General features: G+C 44.6%; 1 protein-coding gene across 2 annotated transcripts in view; it reads left to right on the top strand.

Moving 5' to 3' along the window:
• Positions 1–14,166, top strand: part of PPM1H (protein phosphatase, Mg2+/Mn2+ dependent 1H) — a 252,083-nt gene that overhangs the window by 114,058 nt on the left and 123,859 nt on the right. For both annotated transcript variants that reach the window (XM_012782370.3, XM_076007458.1), the window contains exon 3: positions 7,780–8,124. In XM_012782370.3, coding sequence (XP_012637824.1) covers positions 7,780–8,124 — 345 coding nt within the window. The remainder of the gene's footprint in view (positions 1–7,779; positions 8,125–14,166) is intronic.

The raw sequence follows: 14,166 nt of genomic DNA, 5'->3' as shown, positions 1-14,166 counted from the left end.
GTAATTCAGGGCCACAGCCAACAAGATTTAGCAATCAATTGATGGCCCAGGACATATGGGCAATTACCAGTCAGCAACAAACACATTAAAATAATGCAAGCAACACTGAAGTGCTAACAGCCACAGAGTAACAGAAGGCAGGGAGATTCATTACACAAAGTTGTGTGATACTGGGAAATTGGGAAGATCCCTTAACTTGGAGGGTGAAGGGTTCAATTCCTACCTCTGCCACATACCAATAGAGTTACTTAAACTCTCTGTGCCCCAGTTTCACTATTGGTAAAAATGGGTTAATGCCCTTTTTATGGTGGTATTAGGGGGATTAAGTACAGTAGGTGTTCAATAGATGTCCTTTGAACTGAGACTTCCCAAAGGGAAGTAACTTGAGAAAGAACAGACGGGAGAGTTACACAGTGCAGCAAAGTGAGCACCCATTTGGCAGAGTGGAAAGTAAGGAGCTTGCATGTGTGCCTTGGTCTCCCTGCCTGCTCGGTGTCCCCCCAGGAAATTTTAAAATATGAGTGATGATGGTACTTCTACTTTTACTTCTTTGTTTCTCCAAGGTGCTGGACGCGACACTACACAATTTACTTATTTATTATTTTTTAGAGTATATAGTACAATTAACTTTTTTCTTTTGGTAAACAGTTTGATGAATTTTAACACATGCATAAATTTGTATAATCACTGCCACATCAGGGTCTGGGGCAGTTTCATCACGACAAATAACTGCCGCATGCTTTCCCTCTATAGTCACACCTTTCCCCTCTCCGTGGTTATCTGCGCCTCTAGTACATGTTACCCTCTCCTGTGACACCATGCACCTTTTGTCCCTAACACTCATCACACCTGTAGTCACCTGGTCACGCTCTAGAATGTTAGTGTCAAGAGCTTGGGAACCACGACGTTCTCACTCTCACCGCCCAGCGTGCAGCCCGGCACGTGGGAAGGAGGCTCTGAGACGTGCATCGGATGGACGAATCCTTGCTGTCTGTGCCGCACGGCCACTTTGTCCCTGACTTGTCTTTAAATAAGGAAATGGAGATTGAGAGAAGTTAAGAAACTTGCCCAAGGTCACATCCTCATAAATTCCAGAGCCCAGGTTTGTCTTGATCTAAAGCCTATGGTCTTTCTACATTAAGACATTTCATGATAGATGGGATTTGATTGTTTTAACTCACTTGAAAATGCATAATTACCCAATGTTTAAAGTGACCAATATTGCCTTGGACTATTAGATAATGTAAAACCTGAAACCTTGTCTATTCACCGCATAAACTCAAAGTCTTATTCTCAGAGACAACACCAAACTGAGGAGGTGTTCCTCCTTCTACGGTGACTAACGGTATGAGGGGGCGGATGGTGCCTTAGCTTAGAAGAGAAGGAAGAGACAGAGCACGCATGCATGTGTGTCTTAGTGTCTCATACTGGTCACGTAGGACCACAGGGCCCGGCAAATCAAGTGCTGTCAGAGGTGGCAATGTCCCTGTGGTTTCCTCGGAGCCCCTCCGAGATTCCCAGGGCCCTAGATCCAGGCTGCTTATTTCCATGGCACACCCGGCCTCAGGGAGCCCAAAGGACACGGTCCTGGACAAATAAAGTGAGAGTGACTCAGCTCCAATCCTGGAGATGCTGGAGTAGGTTAAGTTTGTTACTAATGTCTGCGATGTGAATGTGATACCAATGTGAAGTGTCTTAAATGAAATTCTCATTTCCCAAGCTGCTATATTGCTTTGAAAAAATAAAAGCAATGTGTTTTCACAAGCTCTCTCGTAAAAACGAAAATAAATAAATAAAAACAAAGAGTTTAAAAGCCCATCCTCTCCCTTCCTTCCTTTGTATATTTAATGCATATTTACTGAGCGTCAGTGCTGTACGAGGCACTCACCGCGAACACCGCCGGAGTGAAGGAGACACGCGTGAGTCTCTGTCAGCGGGGCCGAAACAGACTTGCACAGGCGATGCCACAGCAGCGGGATAAGCACTGCTGCTGCAGGGGACAGACGGGGGCTGAAGTGGTCCTGGCAGGCTTGATGGGGAAGGTCGTGCTTCCTCCGGAAACTGAAGGATAACTGGTTCCCCGTGGAGAGAGTTGTTAGGGATCAGTGTTCCAGGCAGAAGGAACACGTGACGGTCATAGTTCCAGGGTCTCTACGAGTTAGAAGGGAGGAAATGAGAAGTTCAGGACTACTCGCAAGGAGCAACAAGAGATGCTCTGCAGAGTGGGGGCGGCTAGATCATGCAGGGCCTGTAGGCTATGTCAGCAGACAGGAGAACAAACGGCATTTTAAGGGCAGGATAGAGTCATTGAAAGGTCTAAGCGGTGAAGCAATGTAAGTGTATTTGCAGTGAAACAGCAGGTGTGAGATGCTCCACTAGCATCATGTTCATAGCGCTTGCGATGCTTCAGGCCTCTCTCTGAGGCTCACAGTTGCGTTGCCCCGGCTGCCTCATGCCTGGCTTAGATCCCTGACTCTGATGAAAGGCCCTCGATGACGTTGAGGAGACGGGACGCTCATTCCTCAAGACTCTCAGGGCTGATTCCATGCATCACACTCTCCTGCTTCCCTTGCAGCGGTTGATGGCATCGCTCTGAGGAAAGAGGAAGGTGGGAGAGAAGGGAGAATCCTGTATCCTTTTTTAAAGTAAGCTTCTAGCGCGTCCTCTTTGATCACGCCACTTTCGAAAATAGATTTTTATTCTCTGTAATGTCTCGGCCACATTTCAAGCACCATATCTTTCTCTCTCCATCCTCATATTGTTCTTCGAGACATCTCTGATCTTTGGGGAGCCCTCTCGGTGCTTCCTTCTTTCAAAGCAGCTTTCGGGGCACCCTTGGGTGCAGAGGCATCGCGTTGCGCTAGTACCCCAAGGCAGCAAACTGAGGCTCCTCAGTCTGCCTTGCCAAACTCTGCGATCTCACCCCACCTTACCTAGCCCTCAAGGCCACTGTCCACCTGGTGCTCAGAGTACAGTGGAGGCTCCCAGGAGGAGGTGACATGTAAGCTGAGCACTCAAAGGCAGGTGGGAGCTACACAAAGGAGGTGGAACTGGTTGGCGCTCTGTGATGAGCTGCAGGTTGGTGTGGGTGGGATGTAAGTAAGGGCTAGAACGTGGGGAGAACATCAGACACAAAGATCAGAGGTTGCAAGCTGGGGACTCACAGACAGGAGCCAGCCCACAGAGCAGGCTGTTAGGCCAGTAAAATAAATGTGACCAAATTTTGTGTTTTAGGAAAAAAACCTCACTGGTTGCAACTGAGGTTGCAGAGTGGAGCAATGGATTATGGTGCCAGCTGTAAATCAAGGCAAGCTTGCCTTCTGGGATGGGCAGAATTGGGGGTGGGGCGTGCACTGTAGCATAGAGGTTAATGGCTGACAGCATGGACCCTGGTGCCAGCTACATCACTTAATAGGCGGTGACCCACAGCAGCGACACTCTGTCCCTCATTTTCTTCCTCTATAAAATGGAGATAATAACACACCTCATAGGGTGGTTACTTGCAGGACTGAAATAAGGATTAAACGAGTTCATATTTGTAAAGCTTCAGAACATTGCCTGGTAAATAAGGTTTGTTAAATGCTGGGAAGGGTTTCCTAGACCTGTAACTGGATGTTTCTCTGACTTTAGGGTCTCTTATACTTTAACAGCTGAGCTGAACTCTAAGCATGTAGTGAGGCCCCACGTTCTGGTTGTATTTCCCCAAATAGTTTATTGCTCACTTTGTATTCCCCTGGCATAGGAATACACTGAGGATTGAAATCTTGTGATTAACTTGGTTTTATCTTGTTCAAGGGATTTCAAAAAACCCATGGCACAGAAAGGTGAAGCAAGAGGGATGTCCAACTAGTATGTGACCCAGCTCGGGTCTAACCCCTTTCCTGCCTCCTTCACCTCCTTCTGCCCCTCAGCTGATTGGTGTTGAAGGTGGGACTAGAATCCACATCTTTTAATCCTTAGATCATTGTTCCCTTCGCTTTGCTATGAAATAGAAATCTTATTGTTTATATCTCTGTGTTATGGTGCTTTTAGTTATTCATATGTGTTTCTTACTGCCTGAATGTGATTGAATGTTTTTTTAGGGTAGGATTTCCCTCTTACCTACATACACCCTTGCTTTTCACTCTTACTTCTCTTCTGATCCTCACAGCATAGCCTGAGTGATCTTTCAAAAACATAAATCAATGTTTCACTCCCACTTCAATCAATGGCTTTTTGTTACTCTTAGGCTAAAGCCAAGATTCTTCATGTGTCCTACCAGGCAGGGCTGAGTGGTCTAGCCCTTACCTCCCTCTCCAATCTCCCCCATTCAACCACGTGGCCATGGCTTAGTCTCATCATGCATCTTCCTACCACAGGGCCTTTGCACCTGCTGTTCTCACTTGGTATTCTCTCCCCTCCCCTCCTTATCTCAGGAACTTCCACCCATCACTCAGTATGGTCCTCACATCCTTGGGAAGCCTTCTTCAATATGCCCCTCTGTAAGCTGGCCTTGCAGCACTGAGAGTCCCTCCTTGTCCTATCCTTGACCAGACTTGTGATCTTAGGTTTATGTGTGTGATTGTTTTCAGTGTCTATTTTATCAGGCTATGTGTGAAATCTCTTTCAGCTAATCTTTTATCCCTACTGCCTACTATAGTGGTTATTGCACAAAAAGTGCTCAGTATTTGTTGACTTAAATAAAAGACTATTTTATCTCTCAGCACCTTGCACAGAATTGAATGAAAACAAAGTTTTAAAGAGCACAAACAGAATAATAGCATGTCACCATAACTACACAGTATCTTTCAGCGTCATTCTAAGAAGAACCAAGAGAACTTTATTTAATGGCTTCAGCTAATAAAAGAAAAAAAGCCTTTAATATTTATTGCTGTGAAGCATAGATAAACCTAGTAGTCAGAAGTAGATATTATATGCACCTCACCTATTTGTCCATCAGCTTTCTGAAAATAAAGATCCCAAATATTAATTTAATCTTAGTATTTCATATTCTCCCTCATATATCATAATTTTTCCAAATGTAATGTTTTATTTTCCCCCAGCTCTATGGAAGTATAATTGATAAAAGTTATATGTATTTAAGGTGTATAACATGATTTGATATACACGTACATTATGAAATGATCACCATAGTAAAGTTAATTAACAGTTACCAGTTTTTGTGTATGTGTGGGGAGGACACTTAAAATCCAGCCTGTTAGAGAATTTCAAGTGTATAATACAGTATTATTAACCATAGTCAGCAGGCTGTCCATTAGGTCCCCAGGACTTACTATTACTGAAAGTGTGTACCCTTTGACCAACATCTCCCATTTCCTCCACCCGTAGTCCCTGGCAACCCACGTTCTGCTCTCTGCTTCAGTGAGTTTGACTTTTTGAAATTCCACATAAGTGAGATCATGCAGTATTTGTCTTTCTGTGCCTGCCTCATCTCACTTAGCATGGTGTCCCCCGGATTCATCTATGCTGTCGCAAATGGCAGAATTTCATTTTTATGGGTGAATAATATTTTATTGTGTGTATATATATATATAATATACCACATTTTACCATTCATCTCTCAGTGGATGCTAAGACTGTTAACATACCTTGGCATGGTGAATGCTGCAGTGAACATGGGGATGCAGATACCTCTTCAAGAAACTGACTTCACTTCCTTTGGATATGTTAACAGCAGTGGGATTGCTGGATTATATCATAGTTTTGTTTTTAATTTTTTGAGGGACCACCGTACTGTTTTCCATAATGGCTGTTTTAACCTACATTCCCCTCAAGAGTACACAAGGGTTCCCTTTTCTCTACCTTCTTGCCAACACTAATCTTTTGGTTTTTTTTCATAATAGCCATCCTAACAGGTATCAGGTCACATCCCATTGTGGTTTTGATTTGCATTTTCCTGTGATGTTGAGCTCTTTTTCATGTACCTGCTGGCCGCTCACAGGTCTTCTTTTGAGAAATGTCTATTCAGATCCTTTGGTCATTTTTAATCAAAAATGAAAAAGATTCAGAAAACATTAGTGAGCTTTAATACAATAGAAATTAACCAAAATGAAATATTTTAAAAATAAGAACATCCTCAGTGAGACTTCTAGGGACTAACATATGTGTAATTAGATTCTTCCAAGGAGAAGAGCGAGAGGGCTACAAAAAATTTTTTTGAAGATATAATGGATGAAAAATTTCTAAATTTGATGAAATAACTATAAACCCCCAGATCAAAAATGACAAACTCCAAGTATATGAAATATAAAGAAAATGACATTAAGGCACATCATGCTCGAATTGCTCAAAGCCAGGATAAATACAATTTTATTCTCCTTTATAATCTTTAGACTTTTAGTTTTCTTGCCTATTTAGGACTTTCTAGTACCCAATGCTGAATAGAAGTGGCGAGAGCATATATTTTTGCATTTTGCCCTGTTTTATGGGAAAGCATTCAGTATTTCACCATGAAGTATGATGTTAGTGATAGGTTTTCCATAGATGCCCTTTATCTGACTGGGGAAGGTTCCTCTTATTCTCAGTTCACCAAGAGTTTTATAACAAAAGGTATCGATGTTGAGCATCTTTTCATATACCTCTTGGCCACTTAATATGTCCTCTTTGGAAAAATATTTCTTCAAGTCCTTTGCTCATTTTTTAACCAGCTTATTTGCTGGGATTTTTTTTTTTTTTTTTTTTTTTGCAATGTAATTCCTTATACATTTTAAAAATTAACCCCCTTTTAAGATATAAGATTCTGCGATGTTTTCTCCCATTCCATAGGCTGCCTTTTTGTTGATTGTTTCCTTTGCTGTGCAGAAGCTTTTTAGTGAGATCTAGTTTATTTTTTCTTTTGTTGACTATGCTTTTAGTATCACATCTAAAAAAAAATCATTGCCCAAATCAATGAGTTTTTTTCCCTATGTTTTCTCTTAGAAGTTTTATGATTTCAAGTCTTATGTTTAAGTCTTTAATCCATTTTGAGTTAATTTCTGTCTGCGATGTAAGCTATCCTGTCAGTTATATCATAATTGAGCTCCTTTTCTCCTCTGGCTAAGATCTTGGGCATGTGCAGTTCAAACATGGTTTTTGAAAGTGCTCATCTTGAAGTGGTCTAGAAATGCCCTGGCAGATACTAAATGTGTAACAGGTGAAGGAACGTGGGCTGCACATAGCTGTCAGGCAGGAAGAGGGGACAGAAAGATGCATTTTCCTAATGATTAGCAATATTGGAGAATGAGTGAGGCAGAAAATATGAAAAGGACATTATTATAGCTGCATCTTGTGAGGTCTGCACTAGACTGGTTGTCTAGGAGGAAAAACATGTTCTAAAAATTCAGGATGTAGACCAAGGAAGCTGGGACAATTATCTGAGAGTGTAGGGGCCCCAACCGGGGGAAACGAGCCTACTTATTTCCCCTTGGAAAACCCGCAAAAGGGCCTGAGTTTCTTCAGGACTCCAGGCCAGTCCTACTTTGGGGTTGAAATAGAGAGGAGGTGAGGAGTTGAATGTTCAAGCCAGACTCTGTTTCTATGGAGTTTTACCGCAGATGACTATGCATCAAATTAAAGTAGACCGTGCCCTCCCAGCAGTAACTAAGTATGTGATAATTTGGGCTCCTTCCCTAGATGGAGGGGCAGGGACCACCTCGTCCCTTGGGTGGAGGTAACCACAGTGACTGATCTGGGGACCCTTCCCTGGGTATTTCTGCCATGCTGTGTGACCCCACTGCTGGCAGACCACTGGGGCAGAGGCCAGGGCCATTCTCACCCCTGCCTGTCGCCCTCTCCCACCAGGAAAACGAGGGCGTCTCCTGCCACTACTGGTCGCTGTTCGACGGTCACGCGGGGTCCGGGGCCGCCGTGGTGGCGTCGCGCCTGCTGCAGCAGCACGTCACGGAGCAGCTGCAGGACATCGTGGAGATCCTGAAGAACTCGGCCGTGCTGCCGCCCACCTGCCTGGGGGAGGAGCCCGAGCACGCGCCCGCCAACAGCCGCACCCTGACGCGGGCCGCGTCGCTGCGCGGGGGCGTGGGCGCCCCCGGCTCCCCCAGCACCCCGCCCACGCGCTTCTTCACCGAGAAGAAGATTCCGCACGAGTGCCTCGTCGTCGGCGCTCTTGAAAGCGCGTTCAAGGAAATGGTAGGTATCGGTGGAGAGTCCAGGCCCGCAGGCGTCCTCAGGCTAAGGCCCGTGGGCCCCGTGCAGGTGTGTTTTGCCAGTTTGCTTTTTTTTTTACTTCAATACAGGAGATGTGCGGTGTGCATAGCAATTTGTTCATAGGTTTTTTTTTTTAAAACTATAGTCCGGCCCTCCGACGGTCTGAGGGACAGTGAACTGGGCCCCTGTTTAAAGAGTTTGACGACCCCTGGTTCAGGGCAACAGGGGCCGGGCAGTGGTGGCTTAAGCCAAATCCTTCCTTCGGGGAGGGTTCCCTGAAAGTGCGAGGTCTCCGTGCCTGCTGCCACCTGGACGCCTCCTTTTGTGCCCGGGCTTCCCGTTCTCCATAGAAGTTGGTGGCATTGAGTGCTGGCAGTAGTGTCAAAGGTGATGAAAGAGAGGGGTAAGTGCATGAGGTCATAGGCTTACGAAATACATGCCCGTCACTTCCGTTTCATCACACTCGCATTGGTGCCAGCTGGTACCCTTCCACTTAATTGCAGCGTGAGCGTGGCTGCCATCAGTTTTACACGTGCGTATGAACCCCCGGGGTTGGCAGGAAGCAGTATTTAGGAACGTGTGCTCAAAAGCACCCTTCCTGCACGGGCCTCATCTGAGAACGGCTATTTTGCCACGACTGGTAATGTGGTTCCCACTGCTGACAGAGTAGCTGCTGGCGGAGAACAGGACGGCGGGGCTGGTATCCAGGAATCACTGGTTTCGCCTGGGCGCAGTGGCTGTGTGCGTTTTCGTTTGAGTGGGTCTGACCCTGCCCTCAGGAGGAGAGTGCGGCCCCTCTCTGCCCGGCAGGAACGCGCGCAGGCCGCCCCTGCTTTGTTCCGTTTGACCTCCTTTTTCTCTCTGAGCTCGCTTTTTTTTTTTTTTTTCTGAGCCAATTATTTTGGTTCCAAAGATTTTCTTTCCTGTGCAGCAACCTGCGTACAGATAAAGAGTGAGAGATATTTAAGGATGTTTATAAGCACTTGAGTTCGGTGAGTGGGCAGCAGTGTCCCTAAAACCTGGAGATTAAAAAGTGGTGACAAGCTGTTAAATGAAACCAGAGCAGCTAAAAGCATCTCACCAGAACCGAGTGTGCACTGCGCATTCCAGGATCTCACAATGTCAGGTCGTGAGTGCGCTCACGAGTAAAGAATAACGATAAACATCATCATCTGATTTGTTTGTAAGGCAAAAATAGTTCATATAGTTGCACCTCAAATTTGCACCCTCTTCTTACTTAAATGTATCCCTTATTTTTTGCCCTCAGCTTTTCTCTCCTTGTCACATAGGTGACATTTACCCTTTGATTAGCAGGTGGTTTAAAATCCACCGCTGCCGGGGCTGTGGCTGGGGACTGCAGTCCTAGCTACTTGGGAGGCTGAGGCCGGTTGATCACTTGAGCCTAGAAGTTCTGGTCTGTTGTACACTATACCAGTTGGGTCTCCACATTAAGTACAACATCCATATGGTGACCTCCCAGGATTGGGGGACCACCAGGTTGCACAGGGAGAGGTGAACTGTCCCGGGTCTGAAACAAGCAGGTCAAAATGCCTGTGCTAATCAGTAGTCGATTGTGTCTGTGCCTAGTCCCTGGACTCCAGCCTAGGCAACATAGTGAGACCTTTGTCTCTTAAAAAATAAATATTTAAAAAAGAAAACGCACTTCCATCTCATGAGTTTCTGATCACCTACAACCCTGCAGTCCCCATAAAAACACCAGGAGGCTGGAAAAGATTATTTAGGGAAAAAAGAAGCAAGGTAGAAAAATTGACTCCTGATTATTAAACTTGGTGTAAAATCTCACTCTCTGGCTCTCATAGCAGCTCTGATGTGAATAAATGTTTCTAGACAACAGTGCTCAGGATGCTATTTAATTATTTTTAAAGTTATTTGGGCAAAAATGTGACAATAGGTTCTCCCACAATGGGAGGAAAGAGTCAGTTCGTTATGTGGTAGAAGTGGAAAACAATGGAAACTTTGGGATTTTCATATCCTTCAGTTACGACTAGTACCCCAGCTCATCTTTTACTGGGAACTGCTGTATTCTCGATTTTATCCACTAGAGGCCAATGTCACATTGACTGAGGCCTCCACAAAGGTCTCAGCCTCTTCCTCCTGTGAAAGGCTCAGGATTGCTCGTATTATGACTGTACTTGAAAAGAGAGGTTCATTTAGACAAATATTTACTGAAGAGCCTCCTATTTGTCTTTCAAATTTTTTCAGCTTATACTTAGTTTATTATTTGAAATTTTCCTTGGAAACTTAGTTGTCAGCAAAAAATAAAAAAGCCCAAATTGCTTGCTTCACTGTTATGTGTAATTTGTTGAATCAATAAATACTTGCTGAGAACCAACTCTATACCAAGTATGAATGGGAAAAGAGCATTGAACAGATTAGGCAAAGACGGGGATTAAGCACATAAAATACATATGGGAAGAGCCGCGAGAGGGGAGATGCAGGGAGAAGCGGGGTCTGGTACAGGGGGAAGGAAAGGGTTCCCTGGGGGTGATGCTGGGGGCAGGTGGGAGTCAAGCAGGCAAAACGGGGCTGAGGAAACCCTCTGTGTGAAGGCCCCAGTCGGAGAGAGAACCCAGGTGGGCCAAAGGCAACGAGGGGCCGTCTGCCTTGGCCAGAAGATAGATTTCAAGATTAGGAATGAGGCAAGGTGAATTGGAGATTCTGGAGCCCACCTGTGGAGGACCAGCTGTGCCATATTATGAACCTTTAGCTTTAAGCCACAGCTCTTCTCCATGTTTGTTCCTTTCCAGTGACCCCAACCCCCAGCTTACTGCTCACACTCTAGGCCCCTGCATGCCTGCAGCCCACCTGGACTTTGCACCATGGCGCTTGGTACATGGTTGGCCTTAGGAAGTGAGAAGCTCATCAGTTCTTTGGTCCTGGTGGTACTTGGAAAGGTGGCCCTACGTCCTGTTGTGCCAGGGACTGAGCCAGTTGATGCCTGTTGTCCCAGAGTAATTACTAATATTGTCCCCTTTCACTCTCAGAAGTGTCCGTTTGGATGATAAGTCTTCTGTTTAGCTTAATCACAAAGAGATGCTCTTGTTTTTCCTTTGCTTCATCAGGAACTTAAGAAAAAAGGCTCCAGTTTCATAGAAACAGCACCCAACTTAACCTTATTAAATTGCTTGGAGTGAGCTGCTGATTTTGCAGCATAGAAATTGCACCACATACCCTCAAAATAATGGCCTGGAAGGCCATTGCTAACTCACATAAACTACTTTTTCTTTCTTCCCTTTCTCAATATTATTAGCTTTTTGACAGTCATTTTCTTAAGGTGTCAACCTTTGGTTTTTTGAAATGCCCAACACACAATGGGGCAGCTTTGGAATTTCCAGGCCATTCCTAAACATTTTTTTCCCCTATGATAGCCAGCCACCTAATAGCTTTCCCATTTTTAAGTATTCTTTAGGAATTGCAGGTTTTATGTCATTCTGACATTCTGTACTAGGAAATTCAATGTTAAATAAGATTTCATATAGGTATTTCAGCTTTGTGGTCCTTTTGCTTCTCTCCCATTTTAATTCCTAAAAGCTGAGTTCTCCAAGCCTAGCACCTGGGCCTCTAGTTGGCCTCACTAATGTTATCTCTGCAGCTGTCCCCCCTGAAACTCAGAATGTCACTTAGAAAGGCAGAGCTTCTCCTTCACTGGGGTTTTTTGCTTTATTTATAGTAGTACAATGATGTGGAACCAGAGTTCTTTGGACTGTCTTTGTGTCTCTCTTTCTCTCTCAATGCAGTGCTGTGATGTTTGGTTTTTGTCCCTATTTCCTGGCATGCAACTCCTAAAATCTTTGAAATCTTCAGAGTGATGAGTATCTTTGTGTATCCTGCTGAGAAGACTGTGGGGTGGCAGTCCTGGGTAGCTTTAGGATGGAGCCTGGTTGCCAAAAAGACCAAGGCAGGATTAGAGGGCTGGGGCTTTCAGCCCCATCCCCCAACCTCAGGTTGAAGCTGAAGGTCGAGTTGATCTCCAGTGACCAATGATTTAATCAATTGTGCTTGTATAATGAAGTCTGCATAAAAAACCAAAGGACAAGATTCGGAGAGCTTCCAGATAGCTGAACACACATGGAGGTTCCTGGAGAGTAACACACCCAGGGAGGGCATGGAAGCTCCATGTCCTTTCCCCTGTGCCTTGCCCTACCCACCTCTTCATCTGTATCCTCTGTAATACCTTTATAATGAACCAGTAAACAGAAGTGTTTGCCTGAGTTCTGTGAGTCACTCTAGTAAATTAATCAAAACCAAGAAGGGAGGTCATGGGAGCCCTGATTTGTAGCCCGTTGGTAAGAAGCGCAGGTAAAGCAACCTGGGGCTTGTGACTGGCAGCAGAAGTAGGGACAGTCCTGGGGCCAGACCCCTCAACCTGTGGGATGTGACGCTATCTCACAGGGTGACGGTGAAGTAGAGGAGACCCAGCCGGTGTCTGCTGCAGAACCATTGGCTTGGTGTGTGTAGGAGGAAAACCCCCACGCCTGGTCACAGAAGTCTTCTGTGTTGATCGTTGTGAGGTGAGAACAGGGGAAAACAGTTTGTGTTTTTTCCACTAAGAAATACTCTTCTCAGTCACTAGTGTTTACTGAGCTTACATTTTATAATCAGCATTCTTCTAGACACCACTGATGACAGAAGTAAAAGATAAGATCTTATGTCTGGGGATATTGGTAGTCACATGTTATATGAACATAGAGATAGGCACTATCTCATTTACATTAATGTTCTAAATAATATTAAAGGAGGTAGTGGAATGTTGATACCTATCCAAAAGAGTGACTCTGTTAAAAAATGTTCAGAAACACCAAGTCAGAGTAAATAGTACCTATATCTCAGAAAAGGTAGGAACTAGTTGCAAAATACAGACTAAGAGAAGAGGCGGGGAAAATGCTTGGAATGAGGGGAGGTGGTACCAGTTTCATCAAATACTCTAAGCAGCTTTGAGAGCAATGCTTTTCATCTTTGATCCTTGGGTTGCCTGGCTCTGCATGAGGCTAGTGGTAAAGGTGACCTCTGACCACTGGCGTTTAATACTTACTGTGCACACTGTCAGAAACAGCTTTACCTCCACAACCCTCTGATTGCATCTTGTCTTGGATCTTTCTTTGCAGTGAGAAGGCTGTGTAGCTAATCCCTCCTATGTCTACTGTGAAAAAAGAACCCTGGCTTCCTAAAGGACCATAATTGCAGGAACTTTTTGACTGACTTCTATTCTGTTTCCTCACAGTGCCTGGCTTAGTAAAGTTTTATCACCTGTTATGTTTAGGTGGTTTGGCCTGGGACGATAGATGCAATAGATACGTATAAGATAAATGTCTTCTAAGTCCTGATTCCAAATCTCCTCCCCCTCCTCCCCAAAATGGCCAAATAGCCAACATTTCAGACTCAGGGAGGAAGTCAGTTCTGTTGCTGGGTGAGTTACAGGAGACCTTTGCCCTCCTAGGTATCAGAAGAGTTCTGGACACAGCCAGAAAGATCTCAAAGTTCTATCCTATTTCCTTTTCGGTATGGATATAGATTCCCCACCACGGTCGGTTATTAGGAAGGGAGGAAAATGGCACTATTTTAACTTGTGAAACTACCATACATTTTTCTATTAGTGGATGGTTGGAAATACCAGGCAGCTTGGTTTTGTTGGTAAAAACCATGTAAATAAGCAGTGATGAAAAGGGGGAGAATGAATGCAAAGCTAATTCATAGTTTATGAAGCCTAGTGTTTTCTAAAATTAGCATATTAATAGTAAATTGGGAACTTGCCTGTCTATCTTTATTTAAGTCAGAGTTTTGTCTTTGTTTTTGTTAGAACAGGAAGTTCCTCCTTCAGGAAGGAGTGAGCATGTGATTCCACTAGGGGCCAGCAGGTGGCGATATTAGGCAGCACAGTACTGGTTTTGTTCTTCCCCGCTGCCTGGCTGGCAGATGGCCTTGTTCTCAGAATAAACCGCGATCAGACCTGGATACTAAAACCATGCAGAATCTTATTATTTGTGACTGACACTATTAGCAGTG

The sequence above is a fragment of the Microcebus murinus genome, chromosome 10 (assembly GCF_040939455.1).
Source record: "Microcebus murinus isolate Inina chromosome 10, M.murinus_Inina_mat1.0, whole genome shotgun sequence".
NCBI lineage: Eukaryota > Metazoa > Chordata > Mammalia > Primates > Cheirogaleidae > Microcebus > Microcebus murinus.
This window is presented reverse-complemented; position numbering and strand designations above follow the sequence as displayed.